This window comes from Mus pahari, chromosome 15, assembly GCF_900095145.1.
Source record: "Mus pahari chromosome 15, PAHARI_EIJ_v1.1, whole genome shotgun sequence".
Lineage (NCBI taxonomy): Eukaryota > Metazoa > Chordata > Mammalia > Rodentia > Muridae > Mus > Mus pahari.
Genome location: NC_034604.1, coordinates 27,765,171 through 27,789,882, shown reverse-complemented (window position 1 = coordinate 27,789,882; position 24,712 = coordinate 27,765,171). Strand labels below are relative to the sequence as shown.

The following is a 24,712-nucleotide window of genomic DNA, read 5'->3' as shown; positions in this document are numbered from 1 at the left end:
ATATAAAATGGTATCTCCCAAGCACAGGCAGGATTCTCCCTGACCCTGAACTGGGCTTCTCAGTTGTGCCTGTGGCACAGTGTGACAAGTGCCACAAGGAGTTTTCCATGTGTGGAGACAGGAGGGCTGTCAGAATTCTAACTCCCACTCCCAAGGGTAGAGTGGAGTGAAGCTTTGGGGCCGCGGAAGGAGTGGGGGACTGGCCATTGGAGGTTATGAAGTCATTGGTGGTCCCTGCATGTGTCATGGAACGTGATCTACAAGTACCACCCTGACCCACACACCGGAGGTGTTCTTGTACGTCTGAAGTACGTGTGTGTAGGTGTGTGCACCTGTGCATTCTGTAGGCTAGACAAAGTGACAGTGTTCTATCACTCTCTGCCTTAATTCCTTTGAGGCGGCGTCTGTCCCCAAGCCTGGGACACACACTAAATACATACACACGTACTCATAAATTTTAGAGTCACCTAAAAGCAGTAGACTGCAGCAAGTGGGTTACATGCAGAGAGATGGCTTAGGGATAAAAAGCAGGTAATTTATTCAGGTTTGCCCTCAGTTTCCCTTTTTGTCTCTTTAACCAGTACCAGTAAGCCTATGGCCAAGGAATTACATGTTGAACACCAGCTGTGTGCCAGGCCCCAAAGATGTGACAATGAGAATGACCAGCAGTCATCCTCAAGAAGAGCTGATGTTCTAGTGAGAGTGGACAGACACGCAGAAGAAGGCTAAATCCATCAGATAGTGCTAAGGGTTAGGGAAAACATTCACTCTGAAGAGATGAGGAAGGTAGATAAGAGGAGGGATGAGTGTGTGTGTGTGTGTGTGTGTATGTGTGTGTGTGTCTGTGTATGTCTGTCTGTGTGTCTGTGTGTGTGGCTATGTGGCTGTGTGACTGCATGTGTATACATGTACATACATGTTCATATATATGAAGATTCAAATGTGGGAGTATGCATGCATACATACGCACATGCTTCTGGAGGTCTTGGGTAACCTCAGTTGTCATTCTTCAGGCAGCATCCACCTTAGGTTTGGTCTCTCACCAGTCTGAGTCTCCCTGCCTGACCAGGGAGCCCTCGGGTTTTCTCCCCAAGCACTGAGATTAGAGACACATCCCCATACATTTCTTTAAAGGGAGCTCAGAGGATCCGACTTGGATTCTCATGCTTGGAAGGCAGGCTTTCTACCAACTGAGCCATCTTCCTGGCCCAAGAGAGTGCCATTTAATAGGGTATAGCCAGGAGATATGGGCTGGCGATGTTTGAGAAAGATCTGGGAGAAACAAAAGAGAACTGGGCATGTGAGAGGCACAGCGTGCCCTCTGTACAGCTCAGCACAGCCACAGGACAGCGAGACACAGGATCAAAGGCTCAACCCAAACATGTGAGCCACAGAAGCCCTTTCCTCTTCATGACTCTGTGATAGGGATGAAAAGATGACTTCTGCAGGTACTCATAAATTTGGTACCACGTGGGAGAAGCAGAGAGTAACTGTGATGGAGCCACAAGCAGTGATGAAAAGCAGACAAGACAAGTAGGTCACTCATGGTGAGACCACAGTCTGTGTCATCTTTCCCTTGGATCATAGTGTACTTTAGGTAACCTCATATCAAGGGGCAAATAACTTCATGGTAAACACTATGTACATATCCTCATTGAGCATATTTGCGCATGCGTGTACACACACACACACACACACACACACACACACACACACACACACAGAGGTTAAGGAGACCCAGATGGCTCCACCACCTGCAGAGCTTGGCCTCCTGGGTTGTGTCCAGCCTCTGCTCTGCTTCAGATCCCAAGCAGCTCTGAACCCTAGTTACTTCTTAAGTAGAGATGCCCATAGCATCTTGTCACTTTATCACAAAAGGATATGGAGTGATCTATAGCTTCCTGAAAAGGGAAATGGCTCACATATGTCAGCCAGGGACAGAGGGTAGCTGAAGGGAGAGACAGCTAGCACGGGTGTATGTGTGAGTGTGAGGACTTTCTTCAGAGAGCCTTTTCTGTCCCTCCATATGCTGATAGAAGTGGCCTCTTCGCCCAGGTCTGCCTCTGATAAGCCTGAAACAGTAGCTGAGCCTCTTATCAGGCAGTTGCAGAGGGCTCCAGGGACTCTGCACTGCACAGTTGGTGCTGATAAAGTGGGCCTGGGCCAGACACTCAGCAGCTGCCGCCTTGGACCTGTCCCTAGAGCTGCGGTTCTCAGAAACAGGAGACCGAGGCCCAGGAAATCTCATTCATTTCCTGCACCCCACAGTAGGTCAAGCTGATCATAGCCTTGCTGCAGAGCATGCTTAAGGACATATAAGACATTGCTAGGAGCCTTGGTGGAACAGAGCTACTGAAAGGCTCTTGGGAGCCAGTGTGGCATTACAGATGGGGACCCTTTGGGATCATGGGGTTGTGAAGTGTCATTGGGTTTTGTGAGTCTGGCACTTCTGTCCCTGTTTTAATGCCCAGACATTGAGATTCCTTCAGAGATGTCAAGATATTTCACATAAGGTATAGTCAGATTAGAAACCATGTTGGCTGGCCCCCTAGGCTGCCTTCCCCCTCCTAGGGGGCCAGTTAGACTTTTCATTGGACCTTCATACGAGCGCATGAGCACTCACATTAGCTTCCAAGTTTCTCTGACTTTGCCCCTCTAGGGTTTTCAGATGAACATCTGTGGGTCCCGCAGACAGTATTTGGGGGTGTACTTACACTAAAGCACTCTTGTTTATTTTTAAATGAAGCTTATCAGGAATCTTGCAGTTTTAGAAGTAATCTTACTAGAATGGGACCTAGACAACGCTCTTTTGTTTTGTTTTTATTGTGGTGGCGCCAGTGTGCCAAACACACACTCTGCCACTAAGCTACACACTCAGCCTAGCCTCCCACAACCCTCAGCAATATCTTTTTTTCTATATTTGGTGCTCTCACTTACTTACACTCCCATATATAATAATGTATTTTATGTAAATTTGAAAATGTGTGATACACCTTTATTTTTAATAGTTGGAGTGATATTGTGATTTAATAATCCTGTTTACAGAAATATAGAATGTTATTCATGACCCTCTTGTCTCTCCCTACTCTTGGACAGTCCCTTCATTAACGTTTAACCACAGTCCTGCTGCAACCTCTGACCTTCTCCTTCCTGTGACCTTGACCTCACTGACCTTTTCCTTCCTGTGACCTTGACTTCACCTGAAGGTGAAATCAGGTTGTCAGCCTTGGCAGTAATACCTTTGCCTACTAAGCCATCTTACTTGACATCTTGCTTGATCCTTCCTAGTTTTAGCTGCCCCTTCTCCAGGATTTATAAAGAATATCTCAGTCTTAGGGTTTCCATTGCTGTGAAGAGACACCATGGCCGTGGCAAATCTCGTAAAAGAAAACACTTAATTGGGGCTGGCTTACAGGTTCAGAGGTTTGCTGTTATAGTCAGAAGCATAGCGGCACACAGGCAGATGTGGTGCTGGAGAGGTAGCCGAGAGTTCTACATCTGGATTGGCAGGCAGGAGGAAAAGAGAGAACATTGGATCCGAGTTGAGCATTTGAAACGTCAAAGTCCACCCCCAGTGAGGCATTTCCTCCAACAGGGCCACACCCCCTAATGCCACTCCCTAAGCACTCAATATGAGTCTATGGGGGCCAGTCTTATTTAAACCATTACACCCTTTTCCTAGACCCTGTCTCCCACAGCATCTACTCTGCTCACACGAGAGGACTCGGCTCTCATACCCTTGTCTTTAGGATCTTTCCTTGTCCATCACTCACCCAGGCAGACAAAGGACAAAACCTTGTTAATAGCACTGAACATGATAGTGACAGTGAGCTAAGTAATAAGACAAGGAAAGGCGGAAGAAAATGAACCCATGACACTTACGGCCTTAGCCACTCGTGCGCTCTCACTCTTCTCTCCCAGTTTCATCTTTTAAAATTCCAAAGTCAAACTCAAAAGAAATAAATTGAAATGTATAAAATATAAAACTACATTTGATCCCGTGTGAAGGCATCCATACATCAAAAGAATGCAAGAAAGTAAAATCTGTCCTGTTTTTAGACCGTCTCCTGGGTAAGAAATTTTTACTCTGGACTGAACAATGGACCCAATCCTGTTTCTGACTTTTCTAGGGTAAATGATTTTATTCTGTTATTTGGTTTGGTGAAACAAAATCTCCTCACCTTTAATAAAGAAATAATCACAGCAGCCTGTTGGGAGATCACACATCAGTGACTCTTCGTCCCAGGCAGATGTTAACAGGACTCAAACCGCTTCTGAAGAGCACAGACCCTGCTAAGTGGTGAGGGGTGCATCACTGGTCACTGCAGCAGGAAGCTGTGTCAGTCTGCCCACCTACCAGGGTTCAGACTTCAGCCATACTTCCTTCGGTTGAAGAAACCAGCAGGAATCCCGTGGATTCCTGACTTGACACTGGGTCTATGGGTGTTGGGTTTCCTCTGATTAGTCTCTGGTATTTATCACTTTCTATCAAAGAAACAACTTACGTGGCAGCTGGCGTGTGTGATGGGGCTTCAGCTGACAAGAGGAAGGGTTATATATGTATTTGTGGCTTCTTTGCTTTAAAAAAAAATAAATAAATTAACCTGGGCATATGTGAATCACAAGACCTGGAAGGGAATGGGGAAGATGGAGCAGGAGCTTGCCGAGGGTGACAGATTGAGAAGTTCATAGAACATTCTAACAGCTAGGGAGACGGTGGGAACAGGGCGTAAAGGAATCATGGGGCAGGAACAGTGGAGAGAAACGGCCTATCCTCCCCCAAGCACAGTCAAAGACATGACAAGGGTGGAACAGGGCTGGCAGCTTCCTGATTCCATCCCAGATGCAAAGAGGAAATGAACTGGTGACTCCCATGAGTGTTTTTCCTGCCCTGATACCTAGCAGACAGGATTTGGAGGGGGGGGGGGAGAGAAGGGCAAATAGCACATGTGGACCCTCAGGAAACCCAAATGGCTCAGATGATAAGCTAACACTGGCCCTGAGCCTATTGCCATCTCATCCCCCACAGCACAGGTCCAGGCTTCTGGTTTCTGAGGCCCTGTGTGTAGACATGTGTGTGTGTGTGTGTGTGTGTGTGTGTGTGTGTGTGTGTGTGTGTGTAGCCGGGATGGATGGGGAGTCAAGACTCCCAAATCTCTGATACCAAATTCCAAACTCCCTGTGTCGCCCACTGAGGAGACCTCTGGAAGAACTGTGAGGTGGCTTTTTGAAAGTGTTGTGCTATTTTTTTTGCATATTGTTGCCTCTACCCCTACCCAGCCAGTGTGTTCCTAATATTTAAATCTAAATGCACTCTGTAAGTCTAGCATGTGAGTCAAACTGCAGTGTTGCCCAGAGAAGCCAAAGCAATAAATAGCACTGGGTTCTGCACAAAGAACACCCACCTTGGAAGTTTGCCTCTACAATACCCTAAATCTTCTCCTAAAGTCGTTTAAGAAAGTTAAGTTCAACGTAGGAAAACAGTTATCTGAGGAATTTACTTCCAGCCTGTGGAGAGCTAAGCAGTTTGCTGTGTCAGGAACAGTGTCTATGACTCCCACCTGCTCCTTATCAGTATGGTTTCCTGCAGGCCTGGCCACAGCCCTCAAAGAGAGGGTCTCCTCTGGGTCTCCGTACCCATCCTGTAGCCCCGAAGCTCTCTCAGAGTCTCCCAGGATCAAGAGGAAAGGACGCTGCAGGAAGAGCAGGAAGGACACCCACTTCCTGCTCCCCTGCCCTTCCTTCCCTCCAGGATGCTTGGCTCCTGGACGGTCCTCTTTGGGGCCACACTGTACTCTGAAGCCTCGGAACCCTTGGCCCCTTTTTTGCTCACCTTGGCTGTTGGAGCTCTGCTGTTTGCCTTGGACTGTGGAAGCTCAGCCTCTAATCATGATGCTGTCCAAGGACGAGGGAGGGAACTGTTAGCAAAGGGGAGCTGGAAGACCTGAGTCTGATCCCCAGAGCCCACGTAGAGAGCCCAGAAGGTTCAGTTTGTGACGCTTGCAACTCCAGCACTGGGGGGGGTGTGGGGGGGGTAGAGACAGGAGGATCCCTGAGGCTCACATACCAGTCAGCCTAGCTAACTGGAAAGCCCTAGGTTTTAGTGAGAGCCTGTAACCCACCCACGTGGCCGCTCACACCCACACACAAGAGACTAATCCAAGTGAAAGCTTCGAAACTCCTTTCAAGCTCTTCCTACCCAACTGACCTGCTTGTTATGAGCATGGGATCTGCTGCTGCCCAGGAAGGAAAGAACACCTTCCCATCCATGTGCAGGCAAATGATCCCCCCTAGAATTAGCAGGGCTAAGGAAATCATCATTAGTTACACATGTAATCTGATCAAGGTCATTGAGTCACATCCTTAGGTACCTAATCATACTGAAAACGCAACTGTATTAAGTTAATCGAGTGCTTTAGAGACATGGCGATCACGAACACGCAAGAGCCAGTCGGGAAGCAAGGACTTACACGTCTGTGCAGCGTGACTCAGGGATGCAGGGACTGCTGGATCTGTACTAAAGTCACATGGATGGGGGTGTGCAAAGCACATATGGGCGCACATGCGTGAAGAAGACATACCCCTCAGCCTCTGTCCATGGGGTTCATGCCAGGAACTTAATGAGTGACGGCCATCTGTGTACCTGGGAGCTTGGTATACCTCTGTGGGCTCCCTGCTTAGAGAAGCTCAGTATGTACTAAGTAGTTGTGTAAGAAGTTGTACTTAGAGGACCTCACAAAGCACTTACTGTGAAGTGCGTGCTCCGGAGTGGTACGTGCTGTGGATGCAAGAGGATAGCTTGAGGAGTCATTCCTCAGGAAGCACATTTTAAGACAGGATTTTACTGGCCTGGCACCCTCCAGGTAGATGAGGCTGGCTGGGCAGTGAACCCCAGGAGTTCCCATGCTAGAGTTACAAGTGTGTGTCTGACTTGGGTTTTTTGTTTTGTTTTGCTTTGCTTTGCTTTGCTTTGCTTTGTTTTGCTTTGTTTTGTTTTGTTTTTAACATAGATTCTGGTGCTTGAACTCAGGCCCTAACACTTGCAAGGTAAGTTTTACTAAGTCACCTGCCCTGCTCCTACAAAGGGTTTTATATAAATGAGTGGCTCCGTAAGCTTTGGTTTGTGGCCAACCAAGAGTGTCTTTCCCTTATTAAATATTTGTGTATTCGTTACTCTCACATCTCTGTGACAAAATGCCTGACAGACACAATTTAAGAGGTACAAGGTTTGTTTTTCCCTTGTGATTTGAGAGGGAGCAATCCATGGTGGGGAGACAAGAGAGTGGCAGATAAGCCAAGCAGAGCTCTGTTCCCAGGACCTGGAAACTAAGAATACCGAGTGGAACCAGTACTGGGCATAACCTTCCAAAGCTCATTACAGGACTTACTAAGAGACTGAGCCCTGGCAGCTCTAATAAGGCAGGCTCTGCCCTTCCTCAGTAACCCAATTAAAGAGGCAAATTAACGGTAAGAGCAGGAAAAGGCTGTTTTGTGAATCACAGGGGCCCAGTGATTTCTCCCCTCACATAACCGTCTTCCTCTGGTGGTTCTGACATGACATGCAAATTTAAATTCATTGCAAGAAATATGCATAGCAAATGGATGTATCTGGAGGATATCATCCTTAGTGAGGTAACCCAATCACAAAAGAAGTCACTAGATATGCACTCACTGATAAGCGGATATTAGCCCAGAAACTTAGAATACCCAAGATATATTTGGCAAAACACAGGAAAACCAAGAAGGATGACCATCGTGTGGATACTTCATTCCTCCTTAGAATAAGGAACAAAATACCCATGAAAGGATATAGGTACAGAGACAAAATTTAGAGCTAAGATGAAAGGATGGACTATCCAGAATCTACCCCATCTGGAATCTATCCCATCATCAGCCACCAAACCCAGATACTAATGCACACGCCAGCAAGATTCTGATGAAGGGACCCTGATATAGCGGCCTCTTGTGAGGCTATGCCAGTGCCTGGCAAACACAGAAGTGGATGCTCACAGTCAGCTATTGGATGGAACACAGGGCCCCCAATGGAGGAGCTAGAGAAAGTACCCAAGGAGTTGTAGGGGGCTGCAACCCTGTAGGTGCAACAACAATATGAACTAACCAGTACCCCCTGAGCTCATGTCTCTAGCTGCATATGTAGCAGAAGATGGCCTAATCAGCCATCATTGGGAAGAGAGGCCCCTTAGTCTTGTAAACTTTATATGACCCAGCACAGGGGAAGGCACAGGGCCAAGTAGTGGGAGTGGGTGGGTAAGGGAGCAGGGGCGGGGGTGGGATATAGGGAACTTTCAGATTAGCATTTGAAATATAAATAAAGAAAATAATAATAAATAAATTTAAAAAAAGAAATATGCATAGCTAAATAGTCCTGTGGGGGGGTGTCGTATCCATCACTGACCTATCATTTTGTGTGTGTGAGAGACAGAGATAGAGAGACAGAGACAGAGACAGACAGACAGACAGACTGGGTCTTGTATGGACTTTTGAAACTTCAAATTCCCCCCCCCCCACACACACACACAGTGGCACACCTCTATAAGGCCTCATTCCTAATACTTCCCAAACAGTTCTACTCTCTGGTGACTAAGCATTCAAATATATGAGCCTACAGGGGCCATTCTCACTCAAACCAACCTACCATCTTAACCCAAGTCATGACATTTTTAGCAATGATAATGTCTTAGTTAGGGTTTTATTGCTGTGAAGAGGCACCATGACCAGGGTAACACTTATAAAAGACAGCATTCAATAGGAATTGGCTTATAGTTTCAGAGGTTCAGTCCATTAGTACTGTGGCAGGAAGCATGGCGTTGTGTAGGCAGCCTCGGTGCTGGAGGAGCTGAGAGGTCTACATCTTGTTCTGAAGACAGCCAGATAGAGACTGTCTTCCACAGGCAGGCAGCCAGGAGGAGTGGAGCTGGGTGGAGCTTGAGCATAGGAGACCTCAAAGCCCACTCCCACAGTGATACACTTCCTCCAACAAAGCCACACCTACTCCAACAAGGCCACACCTNCTAATAGTGCCATTCGCTGTGGGCCAAGCATTCAAACACTTGAGTCTATGGAGGCCACACCTATTCAAACCACCACAGACAATAACAAATATCCAAATGATCTGACTTATGCCAGGCACTGTACTTGATCCTTAGCACATATTAACAGCAATCCTACATGGTTGAGCAACCATCTTTAATGTGAAAACAAAACAAAACAAAACAAAACATAAATACATCACTCCCCAGAGACAGTCTGGGTCTGAGTTGCCCACATTCACCAGTCTGCTGACCTTGAAGGGATGTGGGCTGGACAGGTGAAGGTTCCGTCAGTGCCTCATAGCATCCTGAGTATCTTCTCTCTCCATAAGTGCCTGGATGGGGATGTAACAGGTGCGCTCAGGTCTTCCTGAGCTACATCTACCTCTAAAGAAGCGCAGGGCTGTGAGACCACAGCTGAGGGGGATGAACATAACATCTGGGTACCTCTGTCTCCATGGGTAGTGAAGAGTTCTTCCTTCAGGCGAGCAGTTCCCCACCCCATCACCCTTAAAGTAATCAGCTGCCCTTAAAGTAATCGGCAGTGGTAATTTTCCCTTTAATTGCTTTTGCTGTAGTCAGCAATGACAGTAGTTCCTTAGCGTGTGCATTCAGCTGAGGGATTGTTTAGCCTCCAGAGAACAAGGTTGAAAACACTGTGGTCTCATAAGCCATTGATCAGAGAGATACATGCATTTCAGAGCCAGCACAAGAGTCCTCCCCTGCCCCAGCAACCGGTATGGGGACATGCAGAGGAACAGGCAAGTGACAAGTTCTCATCCTCAGTTGTGCTAGGTTTTCAGCGAGATTAGCTGGCTCCTAAGAAAGAAAGGAGACACTAATCAAGCGTCATGCCAGAGGGAGGTGTGCTATGGTTTCGTATTTATTTGATAAGAGACTATGGGGACCTTCCAGTCTATTTTCCAAAGCCTAACGTTACCTTCTGCCAAAGGTATAATGCTTAGCATCTGCACTGGGCTGTACGCTCTGAAGATGCACAGTCACAAGCTCAGCGGTCACAAGATCCAGGCTCCAACACCAGCAGTGGCTAGGACTACATGAGAAATAGAAATTCTCAGATCACATGGGGACCTGGCAAAGTCAGTGAAGTGCTTGTCTTGAAAGATGAGGACCTGTAGTTTGTTCCTCCAGAATCCGTGTTTAAAAACAGTCACGTATGGTACCACAGGGTTGTAACCTTAGCACCAGGGAAGCAGAGATGGGAGGATCAGAGAATTCCTAAGGTTCATTAACAAGCCAGCCTAGCCTAATTAGCTAGTTCCAGGTTAATGAGAGACTCTGCTTCAAAAAGCAAAGTGGGTGGATGGCAGCGCTTAGCTGGTCCTCAGTGCGCTCTCTCTCTCTCTCTCTCTCTCTCTCTCTCTCTCTCTCTCTCTCTCTCTCTCTCTCACACACACACACACACACACACACACACANCACACACACACACACACACACACACACACATACACACACACACACATACACACACACACATACACACACACACACACATACACACACACAGAACTGCAAGTTCTCAGCTCCCATCATTGGCTATCTCGAGTCTTGGGGTTTCCCGGGGTCCCAGGGGATGCTTACACATGCACTCTTCAGTTTGAGAGTGAGAAGGTGAGAATTGTCCATCTTGCCTCATTTCCTGCTGGTCCTGATTTCCTATTCCTGCTTTGTACTGCCCCTGGGTATGATCCTACTACAAGATAGGTTAGAAGGACTGAAGAAGGATGAAAATCCAAGCCTATGCAATCCCCTCCCTCCATAGGACTGACATCTTGTGCCCCATATGATGAAGGCAGCGATCTCTTCCTTTACCATTCATAAGTCAGCAAACGCTCCTGGTGAAGCAGAGAGGGTCAGGGCAGTGACAATTCCACCCTGCCACCCTTGACAGCCTGAGGAGAGCCCTTAGAGTTTCCCAGTTCTGGATTAATTAATTCAAACCAGAACTCAGTGCTGGCACTGAAAAGAATTTCGGGAGTAGCTGGGAAGTGAAGTTAGAGAAGATAACTTAATATAGACTTAAGTATAGAGGTCAGGAGAAAAGAGGAGAATTAAAGGAGGAAGAAGACATGCCGAGAGCCTGAATGTGGGGCTTCTCAAAGATGCACAGAAGTTAAGACAATTCCCAAGTCTCTCAAATCTCTCAAGGGAGAGTCGCAGAGAGCTGTTGTAGCATTAGCTCTTTGTATCAGTCAGGGTTCTCTAAAAGGATAAATGTGTAGTAAAGGAGGGCTTATTAGATTGCCTCATAGGATGTGGTCCAGGTAGTCCCAGAAATTAGTGTCTCCCGCTGGAAAGGCTGAGAAGCCTGTAGTTGCTCAATCCACAGGACTGAATGTCTTAGCTGTTCCAATCTGGCACTGGAGTGCTGGAGGGTTCCTGTAGAGTTGTAGGTCTTTGGTCTATGTTGGAATCCCAAAGAAGTTGGTTCTAATATGGGTGAAGGATGCTGCAGCAACAGAATTCTAGAGTGATAGCCCATCCCTTTTCTTATGTCTTGGGGATCCAAGACATGCCCTGCATTCTTTATTAACTCTTGTTATCACCATTATTGTTATTATTATTATTATATTACTGAGATTATTTACTTATTTGTGGTTTACTTATTTAATGTGGGTGTGGGGTGCATATGCGTACTGTCTGCACATCACTGCATATACCTTGGAGCACATGTGGAGGCCAGAGGACAGCTTCAGGAGTCAGTTTGCTTCTTCCACTGTGTAGGTCCCGGAACTCCTTCATGGCTTCCAGACCCTCCGTCTTAGATGGTGAACTCATAAGGCTGTATCATAGAGTCTATTGTGCCCTGTGTACTCTAGTATCTCCAAAGATCGCTTGTAGTTGAGATAAGCCAGAGGAGAACGATGGATGCAATCAGTTGAGAGTCCTAAGACTTCTGCTTCCTCCTCCTATTAGAGGATATCAAAAGCTCCATTGCCATTGTCATAAACATAGCTACTTCTGTATTTTTTTGGCTGAGTTGCCATGGATACCTAGCCAAACAGTCTCCACTCCAAGATGGTGACCATATTATACCTGGAGGGAAATGTCTACATTACAACCAGAATCTACAAGGTGTGGGCATGGACTTCTGTGATGTAAGTCAGTGGGGAGCTGACATAGTTGAGGAGTGCCCTGGGATTCCTGGGGTGTTCTCAATCCGGTTCTGTAGCCTGGCAGAGCTGGGTCTGCGCCTTCCAGAAGAGGTCTATATTCACTGTGCTTTTCTGCATGCAGCCAAATCACCAGGGTGCTTGCAAGTGACCAGAGGATGCATGGAGGCCAAGGTGCTTCTGACTGTGGTCTTCCTTCCTCACCGTGGGTTTTTGCTTTTGTCCACAGAGCCTAGCCCAGGGGTGTCCTACAGCGTTATGGAGATCGCCATCATTGCAGGTGAGCTGGCTGGCAGCGCCTTTCTAGCAGCCAAGAAAGATCCCAGCCAGAACTGGCTTGAGCATCTGGGTGGAAACGAGAGCTGGCCATGGGCTGCTTCCCTCCTGTTCTAGTTTGCCTCCTGTTGCTATGATAAACACCTTAACCAACGGCAACCTGAAGCGTAAAGAGTTTGTTTAACTGATCTTTCCATGTCACAGCCCATCATTGAGGGAAGCCATGGGAAGAGCTAGAACCCAGGCAGGGGCAGGAACCATGGAGGAAGGCTGCTGACCAGCGTGTTTCTGCTAGCTTACTCAGCGGTGGTTCTTATAGAGCCCAGGCCCACCTGCCGTGGGATGGAACCAACCACAGTGTTAGCCGAAGTCAGGAAAAAGCCCCAGAGACATATCCACAGGCCAATCTGGTTAAGGCAGTCCCTCAGTTGAGATTCCTCCACCTCAGTGCATATAGATTTATGCCAAATTAACAAAAACTATGTCACTGCCCCCAGAGGGAGCTTTGAGGATGGAAAGGAACACTCCAGTCCCTGTAGGAGGTGTTACATACGGTTCCTGATAGGAATAGGGACAGAAGGGTGAATTACATGTCAAAAGACATCCTTTCTCTAGACCTTAGATCCCCAGAGATGCTGGCTAGAGAATGAGTTATCTGTGTTATAAATAAATAAACAAATAAATAAGGTAAAAAAAAAAAAAAAAGATTAGTAGAAAAGAAAATTGGGACAAAGTCCTCTACAAAAGGGCTCTGCAGGGGTGGAGGTCACAGCACCATGACTCCCAGCAGAGTGAGGTCCTGAGGCGGGGAAGCGTTAGGAGAGAGGTGCCCTGTACAGCATGATGGAGGGATCCTTTAGTCCCAGAAAGCAAAGGTCTGTATGCTGAGAGTCACAAAGCAGGAAGGGGGTAGATTCAAAGCGGGGTTATAATCCAAGGCTGTCAGAGTTCTGGACACCAGCTAGGCTTGCTCCCAGATGCAAAGGGTGGGGGAGACTTGATTGAGTGTGAGAATTGCAGGGTCCCCGTCACTCTCCGGGGCTGGATTTGAGAGACTGCAGGCCAGTGGCCTGAGTTTTATGAGCAAGAGAGCAGCAGCTAACAGGTCTGTGACCTAACTCTGTAAGTATGAGGCACACGGAGATAAGCTAACCCTGGTTTCTAAGATTTCACATCTCCCTCATCTCATGTGCTAGCCAGTCCCTGCCCTGGCTCACACCTCCATCCTAAAGGCTGGACCCTGGGCAGGTGGCTTCCTACTCGTGACTCAAGAGCAACCAAGCTTGGGTGGTGTCTTGCGCTGCTCCCTTCTGTGCGATCCAGCCTTCTCGCTTGCTGATGCATAGCTCAGGGATCATCTTTAGCTAAAAATAGAGACGCGACAGGAAGCTATCACAGACACCTGTCGATTTCGTGTAGCCGACCGTTCTCCCATTCATGCAGATCCTGGGTCCTTCTTTGTCTCGAGGAGATTTTGCAGTTCCTGTCACAGTTGTAGGGAGCTTAGGAAACTGTTCCATACAAATGAGACATGGGAGCTACGTTCCCCAACATTATTTCTGCAGTAATCCTGTAGGTTGATTCTACAGCTTCAAACCTAGTGACCAGATTTTAAACACCTCCCATAGGTTTATTGCCCCGGAACCTTGTACATTTCCCTTTCCAGACCCTGAGTGATCTAACCCCTCCTGTCCCACCTTCTGCTCTGTTTCTCTGACTCCTGGAACCTAGCACATCCTTGGCAATACCCTGGGCACATCATCCACTGAATGACCTAGTCCACCTCTCCCCGGAGACTTAGGAAATCCCCACAAGAATGAATGGTGCAGCTGGTAGAGATGGCTCTCCAAAAAACACCTCCCCCCACCCCATCATACCATACCTGGTCTTTCCCCCTTGTGGACTCTATGGGAAGGGTAACCAATATATATGTTTTCAGTACTGACCATTTGGCACTAATCAACCAATTGGTCTTCTTTTCCTTGGGGGAAGGCCTCCTGTCCATTCCCAGCTTCCCTCAGTTGCCTACAGTTCTTTACATAGGTTGAGGCCTCATGGGATGTTTCAGGCAAGTCTGGCAAGTTTATTGGTGTCGGCCTTGTTCGGCTCACATTTGGGCAGCCATTGGGTGAATTTTTATGTTGATTGATGGTCTCTGGCTATGTGAGCCTTTGTATACTGGGCACGTCCTTTCCCACGATGCATCTTATTTTAATCCTATACATGTTTAATCATGCATAGACATAAGCTAGTGAATAGAGATTATTTTTCCTCCAGTGGGGATTTTGAACAGTAGTTCCACAGGCCCAGATATCCCTGTACTATATTGCTGATCGGTCATGGCTACCTGATCTTGCCAAAGAGTACTCCGCTCCCAGAGGAAAGAGTCATGCTGCAACACTACCCGAGACTGACCTGCATCCTGTCTCCCTCTTGCAGCTGTGATCACTGCTGTGGCCTTGGTCCTCGTCTGCCTCCTCTTTCTCATGCTTCGCTACCTGTACAGGCACAAGGGCACCTACCACACCAATGAGGCCAAAGGCACAGAGTTTGCAGAGAGTGCTGATGCGGCCCTGCAAAGTGACCCTGCCCTCCAGGATGCTGGGGACACCAGCAAGAAGGAATACTTTATCTGAGGGATAGCAGACTTGACTTGTCCCTGCAAGATGCTTCTGGCTGCAGGAGAGAAAGTACCCCCACTGTGTGCCACCATTATCAGCACCAGGAAGCCCCCGAGGGAACCCCAAGACTCTTACTGCAGAACACTGGGTGCCTGCCAGGAAACCGATACAGATGGGAGGAGTCAAAGCGCAGAGCACCTCTTCCAGGGACTCAGTGGCCACCCAGTGGCACTGGCACCGCAAGGAAGAGAGAACATCTGGATACGCAGGTCTCCCTGGGCAATGCAGGTTATCATCTCACCAGCATGAACATCCTCCTCAGTGTGCATGAGGTGGTCTGGACCTGGGAGTGGGACATATAGAAGTGGGACATCTAGAAGCTGCCTGGAGATGATGGCATCAAGTGTCAGTCATTGACATTTGGGAAGACCAGCAGATGCCAGAGCATCTTCATCTCCCACGCAGCTCAAGACGATTGCAAAGAAGTTTGAAATATAACTGAGCATTCTGTTTCAAACGGCACTACTCTAAGTGTCTGGGAAATGTAAATGCCACCCATTGCTGGCTTTTCTCTGGTATAACATTGTGTCTTCGTGCACCGGGAAAGGATTGTCTAGTTCTGTCCAAAGAAGAGGGGGAAGGGTGACCTTTCCCCTCGCCAGTACCAGCTACAGGAAACAAACGGAAAGAGGATACACAGTAACCAGGTCACTGGCTGAAGCACTGATTTCTTGATAAACAATTTAAAAAAGAGAGTTGTGTTCAACAACCATGAGTGAACTCCATCATGCCAGTGTCCCAGTGGAAATGCCTCTCTGTGTTAGAAGAGACTGTAGATCCCCAGCCCTGGGTTTGGCTCCCAGCTCCTCTTTATAGGTCTTAGGTCCTTAAGCCATGTAATTGACCTCTCCAGCTTTAACGTTTGCCTTTCTCAAGTGGAAATGATGCTGAGTTGCGTTACCTCTGGCTCCTGACTCCCAGCATTGTGGGCAGGGACAGAAGCATCAGTTGCTAGGCATTCACTGCATTACAGCATCACTAACACACTGGATGCATGCCTTGCCTGCCTATGTTGGCCAATAAGAATTCATCTTTGCACCACCTCTAAAAGCCTCCTGAGAAGTCACTAATTTAAATTTAATAACAGGGGGGAAATGAACGAATTAGCCAACCCCTTCCAGGTAAGATTGCCAGCGGCTCTGCAGTCTCTCTAAGGTCAGCATTGCTGTATTGAAAGACCGCCCCTCAGGAGCCCCCCCAGCTGCGCTATCTCCACCTAGCAGCCAGCAAAAAAGGAGCCACGTCACGTCATGATCCCTGGGAGACTAATGAGGACAGAAGTTTAGTCAAGTATGGCCACCCGCCAAAGGAGCTATGATTCCCCCGAATGTTGCGGGGAAGAGAAGCAGTGAGTCAGTTGTAACAAGGGCCAGATGACCCCGGAATGGAGGATGTCTGTGTTCTCATCTGTGAAGTAAAAGGCTGGCCACAGTTGACACCCAGTAATCTAGAGAGACCTTATCTGAACTCCCTAGCGGATGATTGAAACCCAAGGCAGTATTGAACCCCCTTGTATTTGGCTTTTCTGCACATACCTATGTTAAGATTTAATTTATAAATTAGGCACAGTAAGAAATTAACTGCAGTAACTAACAGCACCATGGTATAATTAGAACTACAAAGCTATAATAAAAGATTTTTGAAACTATGAATTGTTGAGGTTTGGAATTTTTCAATTAACATTCTCAGATGACAGTTTGGCTATGAGTAATTACAACTTCAGAAAGCACATATGGATGGGCCCGCTACCATATCTGCCCATCCTGGAGATGACACTACGCAACAGTAGCCTAGGAAATTAACTGTAGAAAAACAAACAAACAAACAAACAAACAAACAAACAAAAGGTGTAGTCACATGTCTATGGAGGAGCTGAGAAAATACCATAATTAATCAGAGTTGAATTCAAGTGATGTATCTCAGTCACTACAAGGCCAGGTAGACTGGACCCTGAAGAGGGTAGCTGAAAAATGCTACAATTTTAAATGGACTTGGCCAGAGACCCACCATATCTTCACAGAATATTTGTGGATTTTCTTCATATTTATGGAGGGGGGAGTGCTGATGTACATACGTGTCCTTCAGAGGATATTGTGAGGAAGTTGGTTCTCTCCTATGATGTGGGGCCTGGGAACATGTCTAGGAAACACTAAAGGCCTTCTAATTTCCTTCCCTATGGTGACATCACTTCTAGCATTTCAGGGTGCACCGTTCGGGGCTTTGTCTTCATAGATGTGAGCGCAAGTGACTGTTCTGTTCAGTAGGCTCAGAAGAGGTACCCAAGCAAGCACAGACATATTCCTCCTTGCATAGGATGGTCTGAGAGTTCCCAGGCCTCCAAGAGGGCTGGCTTTCCTGTCTGGGCATCTGTTCCTCCTTCCCCTAGTAGGCCCCAAAGCATCTGTGATGTTCTGGGAATGCATGCACAGGGCACATTGAAGTTTTCACAAACTAATAAGAGGGAGGGGAGGAAGAGGAAGAGAAGGGAGAGAGGCAGAAAGGGGGCCTCAGGGAGGAAAGTTGTGGGAAGAGGGTAGAGGCCTGAGCACACAGTGAGAAGTTTCAGCTCCACAGTGTGAAGGCTTCCTTTAACTCCACAGTAACCATGTCAGTGCAGACCCTCTCCTGCCCCTCAGGTTTAGAGACTCAGAGAGGCTGGGGGCTGCCAGAGCTCATGCCGCTTCTGACAATAGAGGAACACCAGACATTTGGCAGGTGGGAGACCATGATTTGGGGCTCTACAGAGAACAGTGCAGGAATACCCAAGGCTTGGAATTTTAGAACAATTCACTAGTGAAGGAGCCAAACACCCCAAACCAGGTGTCTGCTGTCCAGCACCTTTGCCCACAAAACCTGTCATCCTGAGACACCATCCCCATCTGTCGTGAGAGCTGACCGACTGGGAGAACCTTCTGTGAGGGTAACCATCACATGGAGCCGCTGGCCTGTCATTGAGAGTATAATTAAGAAGGCAGCAATATCTATTTGGAGTTACTGAATTCCCCATCTGAAGGGTAGCTGGTCTCACTTCCTTCCATCAAATCTGCTGATTTTCTCTCCACTCCTGTGCTGTAACAGCACACGCATCCACAGACACTCGTATTTTACACACCTGATGTCAAACTCCGCTGGGGCTCCGGTGCCTTTCAGGTGCTCACAGCACTTCCATCTCTTGCCAGGAGAGCTGGGGAAAACCACTGCATCCAATGCCTTAGGATAATAAAGTGTTGGCTGCCTTGTGTAATTTCTTGACTGTTGTGATAAAGTGTAAAAGAGAAGAAAACAGAAGGATTTTGTGTGTGTGTGTATATATACTTTCACCCTGACATACAGCAGAAAAGTGCTGAGCTAGAGCAGTTAGGGGTCAGGAATCATCTCTATTTAATAAGGACCTTTAAAGGCAGGTGTGTGTGTGTGTGTGTGTGTGTGTGTTTTCGAGCATGCAAAGAAGCAGCCACAAACATATATTAGGGACCTGTGTAACTGTGGAGATTACATAGCATAGCTATAAATACTATTTTTGCCTTCAAGAGTTTGAGACTTTGTAGGGAAAGTGTACACAAATGTTCATAGCTCTAAAGTGTTGCAGATGCTAAAGGCCAAGAGATACAAATTTGAGAACTTAAAGAAAAAAAGAGAGAGAGAGAGAGAGACAGAGTTCAATCTAAGAGTAAGACAGACTTAGGAAGAGCCACAGAGAGGAAGGATATTGGGTCAGCAGAACAGGGCTAGACCATTGGAGAGCTGAGGCCCCAAGGTAAGGAAGTTGGAATTTGTTACCTGTGTATCTGGAGTCCCTAACATAACAGGTCAACATCTGTTATAAGGAAAATTCGGTGGCCAAATCATGCAGAAAATGGCCCATGGAAATCAACAGAAGGCCAGGGGGCTGGGAAATAGCTCAGTCAGTAATGTGCTTGCCTTGCAAACATAAGGACTCAAGGTGGACCCCCCAGAACCCTCTCAAACTGCTGGATGAAGCTTTATTTTGCAGTCCTAAATGGAGCATCTGCACCATACTACCCAATCCCCAGGGCTCAATGAACATCACAAAAACATGGCCTAAAAGATTGTAAGAGACAGCGTTTGGAAAGGACCATTGCAAAATAGCACCTTCTGAACATTCGCAGCCTCTGTGGTCGTCTGAACGAAACCTGCACAAGAGCAAGCCAATCAGCTCCACAGCATGGGTTGGGGAGGGACTCCCGGGGCCCTGCCCCTAGCTGAGGAGCTAAGTTGAAGGCTGCTCCGGGATGGAGAGTTACTTGTTTTCAGGGATGAGGGCCCAGGTGAGCGGCCCATCTTCCAGTGGATAGATTCACACCCAAGCACGTACAGGCAGTGCTGACTGAACCCGGGGCTTATGAAAAAGAGAGAGCGTAAAGCTGAATCCAGTCAAAATACATGAACACATGTAAGCAATTCTCAAAGAATAAATAAAAACACATTGAAAGACAAAGCCAGACCTTGTAGTAAGCATACTTGTATTCTAAGGGTGGGAGGAGGAGACAGACAGATCCCTGGGCCAGCCTAAGATAATAACAGACCCAGATTCAAAACCACAAGCTGTCCTATCTCATTTCCCTCTACAGTTCATCCTTCCTCATTTCTTAATTTGTATTTAGGAGATGAGATTCCAGGGCAGAGAAGAAATGGGTCTGGGTGCTCAACTCCCTGCTATCGAGAGATTAGAAAGGATTTTAGAGACAGAGAGCAGAGTTATGGCTACGGACAGACTGATAGATGAGATAAATGATGAAGAGAGGGGCCTAGGAGGAAAGGCATTCTTGAAAAACCACAGCTGTGGCCTTGTGGACCCCAGAGAGACCCAGATTTGGAATGTCGAATACCACAGGCTAGAGTGAGGTTTTCCCCAAGGGTGTTCACTACAAGGCATGGAGGCTGAGCTCAGTCAGCATTTCCTCACAGCCTCCCAGAGTGTGCTCAGACCTCTCCTTTCCTCAGCTCTGCCTCATCCCTGAGAGACAGATCTAATCTCCAACCTAGGGTCCACAACTACACCACCGGGCTTCGGTGTTGGTTGTACAGGTGGGAAAGTGTAGCCCACACGGCTGAACCAGTTAGCTTTCCAAAGAGCAGTCACTCTGCTGCTCTTCCCACACAGAGGAGACTTACATGGGGGTTACAAACAGAACGACCAAGGTCTCTCCGAAACACCGCAGGTTCACCTCAAGTCCCACACATGAGCTGTGTACTCGCACCTGCACACACATGCATACACACGCATGCGCACACAGGCTGGACAAGGCTCACACTCTGCTCCCGAGATCCCTTTGCTGAGGCTGGAATCTACAGTATTCATCCCATCCTGTCAAGAGAGGTGTGGAGTTTGGCCTCTCCAGGAGGTGGGGCACTGAGTCCCGGGCTCAGAGCCAAGCACCGTGTAAATCCCAGAGGAGGACTGTATCTCCCTGGAAAGAACTCCTGACACTTTTATCTTGTTTAAGCTGCGAGATTGTTTTCCATGCCTTTCCTGAACATTTTCTCAACAGAGCATCGGAATGCCTTAGGGCCCACAGGATCTTAGCTGGCTCAGTGCCACGAACAGAATGGCAGACATTGCAACTCAGTGTATCCGTGTAGTGTTACGTAGTGTTAAAAGCGGGAGAATGGTTCTGGAATAGGCTAGAGTCAGACAAAACTGTCACCTCCAGCTCTGACTCTCTGTGACCTAGGAGAGGAATTACTTGACTCTGTCACACTCCAGGTTCTCGTGAGCAAATCAAAATGCTGGAACGTTAGGGGTCTTGAATATTTCATTGCGGGGTACTGGAGGGTAATGTACATATGTGTGGGAAAGGGCATGCACAAGTGTGCAGGTGGATGTCAGATGACCTCAGATGTCATTCCTCATGCACCTTGTTTGGTTTGTCCTTGGCATGAGACTCAGCAATTAGAATGATAGGGGGAATGATAGAATAATAGGATGGTGAGCATGTATCCACACAGTGAGATTCTGTCACATTCCACATCTGTGTTCCAAGTTTACACCATGTGGCAAGCACATTAGCTGAAGAGTATTCACCGTGGTAACTAAGGTGTTAAATTAAAACAGCTGCAACTGCTGGAGGTCAAGCGAACTCAGCATCCTGAGAAGCAGGGCAGGGAGGGAGGTTTGGAGATGGACTTCTGAGCCAAGAGCTGTCTGAGTTATGTTAGGAGAGGTGACGAATGGGGGGGAGGAGACTGGAAGTTGTGATTGTGCGTCCTTTCAAGGGCATGCGCGCACCAGTCACACACAGTTCTCTGGAGGACCGCACCCACTGGAACGAGGGAGTAACAACGGCCGAATCCCGCCTGAGAGGCTGAGAACCCTGTGGTTGGTTACTCTCTCCCTGAGGAGAGTTACCTCAGCGGTCAGAGTACCCTCACTGGGGCTACCTCACGCTGGGCAGGACGTGACAACCCAGTAGTTTCCCAGTCCACAAGGCTGGGTCGCTCATCAGTTCCAATTTGGCACCAAAAACCTGGAGACTCATGCAGAGCTCCGGTCCTCAGTCGATGAAAGCCAGGAAACACTGGTTCTTATAGCAGAGAAACAGCAGCAGCAGTAACAGTATACATCAACTCAGCAGCAGGAAGGAAAACCAAGGAAGGCAGGCAAGCAAAGGTGAATGGTCTCCCTTCTGCTACACCCTGTTATCCAGTCTGCCACTGGAAGGCTTTGCCCACATTTGGAGACCCTCTACATAGATCCATTAAGACTCACCGCTCAGGTGAGCCTAATTAGTGGCAAGTCTGTCGGTCTGTCAGGCTGCCTGTCTGCCTCGCCACAGGGGGCTGTTCCAGACACTCAGGGGAGGCAGAATGCAATCTGTGATAAGAGTCCCCAGGTATTGTTTTCCCCAGAACCAGGAGGAATAAATTCCCAGGATCTCTGGTCCGGCCTGAACAATAGGTTCTGCACAGCTCTGGTCTGGCTGGAATAGCCAAAGTGTTACAGCTCTTAGAAGGGAAGCCCAGACAAGGCAGGTAGCCAGGGTCTCTCCTCGCTATCTCCTGCACCCATGCCAGCAGCAGCAGTGGTGGACCACCCCAGCAAGCAGCAGCAAGCAGCAGAGAACGAGAGCTGGAGGCTCAATGGCAGGAGTATGAGCCCAGCCTGCGGGGGACCCAAGATCCAGCGATGAATGCTTTGGGAAGGAAAATTCTTCCCCAGAGTGTTACAGCTCAGTAAAACAGTCACCCTCAGATGATTCTTCGTAAATAACTCCTGCACTTTATTCCATGTGGATCAGGACTTTATAAACATGGAGTGTAGGGTGGGATCCAGGGGTAGGCGCTTCCCATTGGCTCAGTCTGAGATGTTAGGGATGCTCTATTTGCATGGGGAAGGACTTCAGGTGTTGTCCTTATGTGACTGATTGTCATGGCCCTCTCATTGAGGTGTCATGGTTACATGTTCCAGAACAAGTCGACTTTGGCAGTGAGCTGGCCCCATGCCTGCCGTTCTCAGTCCTGAGATTTCCCAGGGTTTGGGCTTGTTCAGCCTTACCAGTTCTTCTGTCTGGTGGCACGGTCCACTTGCCCCACACAAGTTGACATTAAAACCAACCATCAAATACATGGAATACATGGAAGGGAGTAAGGACAGGCTGAAGCCAAAAAGCTACAAAGAACCAGATCACCAGGGTCTGGACCTCCATGTTGGGGATTTTGGATATTGTCTTCTACGTACCAAGAGTCCTTGGTGAGGGGCACTGGGAGAGTGAGGTCCTTGTCGGAGCACAGGTATGCCAAACACTTTGGCAGGAAATGCTGAAGATGAGTTAGAAGACGTATTCTGGAAAGATAGAGTGGAATCTATTCAAGCCCAAATACACCTTACTTTCTTAGTCTTTGAAAATTTTTATACAGTGTACATATTGTGGTGGTTTGAATAGGTTTGGTCCCCATAAACTCATGTGTTTGAATGCTTGGCCCACAGGAGATGGCACTATTAGGAGGTGTGGCCTTGTTGGAATGGGTGTGGCCCGATGGAGGAAGTGTGTCACTATGTAGGCAGTGCTAGTTTCTCTGTCCCTGAAGAAAGTTACCTCAGCAGTTAGAGTACCCTCAATGAGGCTGCCTCACACTTGTCAGGAAGGTGACAGTCCAGTAGGTGCCCAGCCCATAAGGCTGGATGCCATAGTGCTCAAGCTCCATCCAGTGAAGAGAGATTCCTCCTGGCTGCCTGCAGAAGATAGTCTCTTCATGGCTGCCTTTGGATCAAGATGTAAAACTATTGGCTCTTTCAATGCCATGTCTTCCTGAATGCTGCCCTGCTTCCCACCATAATGATGATGGACTAAATCTCTGAAGCTGTAAGCCAGCCCCAATGAAACATTTCCTTTATAAGAGTTGCCATGGTCATGATGTCCTTTCACATCAATGAAACCCTAACTAAGACACATATCCTTATCATAGCTACCCCCAACTCCCTCCACCCAGTTCCCTCTGGATTCCCTCAACACGCCTCACTCCCAACTTCATGTCCTTTTCTTTTTTGAATAACCCATTGTCTTGGTTACCTTTATATTGGTGTGAAGAGATATCATGACTGAGGCAATTTATAAAAGGAAAAAAAGAGTTTATTGGGGCATTACTTATAATTTCAGAATGGAGTCTCCAATGATCATGGTGGGAATCATGGCAACAGGAAGACAGGCATGGTGCTGGAGCAGTAGCTGAGAACTTGTGTATTGACACAACAACCATAGAGCAGAGAAAGAAGGGGGAGAGAGGGAAAGGGAGAGGGAGGGGGAGGGAGGGAGAGAGTTAGATTAAATGGTGTAGGCTTTTGATACCTCAAAGTCTACTCCTCCCTCCCATGACACACTTCCTCCAAGAATGTTACATCTTTTCCAATAAGTCCACACCTCCTAATCCTTTCCAAACAGTTCCACCCACTGAGCAACAAGCATCCAAACATATGAACCTATGAGAGATTTTCCTTAAAACCCATCATACCCATTGAGTACAATCAGTGCCTCCCATATATGCTCACAGATAATGTCATCCATAGGCACATGAACAACCTAACAGTAGCTACTTCCCAAAGAAAGTAACTATGTCTTCCCCAGAAGCCATCCACTAAGTGCCAATAGCCCCTCAGGTAGGGGTGGAGCCTCAGGAGCCACTCCTGCTGTGCTGTGCTTCTGAACTGACTTGCTCTTGGCCAGATGTGAAATACCCTATTGAAAGCCAGACAGATGGGGGCAGGGCTAAGAATCCACTTGAGCCTGTATCAGCTGCTAGGCACCACATACATAGATCACTACAGCCCATGGGACAAAAGATCAAATGAACTCTCTGGGTTTGAACAAAGACTGCTCCTTTGTAACCGAAGCGTATATAAAATGAGTCCAGCTCTTTGTGAGCACCTAGATCAATGGTTCTTACTAATGCTGCAACCCTTCAATACAGTGACCATCCCAACCATAAAATTATATAAATATCTGTGTTTCCCAATGATCTTAGGTGAGCCCTGTGAAAAGGGCCATGACCCACAAGTTGAGAACCACTGAACTAGATGTACTCCATTGGTGAAAAGAAACTTGTCTAGAAT

At 47.6% G+C, this 24,712-nt stretch overlaps 1 protein-coding gene across 1 annotated transcript in view; it reads left to right on the top strand.

The window, feature by feature from the left end:
• The window catches only part of Gypc (glycophorin C (Gerbich blood group)), a 31,816-nt gene extending 15,020 nt beyond the window's left edge, over positions 1–16,796 (top strand). Inside the window, exons 2-3 of the mRNA XM_021214822.2 lie at positions 12,417–12,467; positions 14,903–16,796. Coding sequence (XP_021070481.1) covers positions 12,417–12,467; positions 14,903–15,099 — 248 coding nt within the window. The 3' untranslated portion in view covers positions 15,100–16,796. The remainder of the gene's footprint in view (positions 1–12,416; positions 12,468–14,902) is intronic.
• The last annotated feature ends 7,916 nt before the right edge of the window (positions 16,797–24,712 follow it).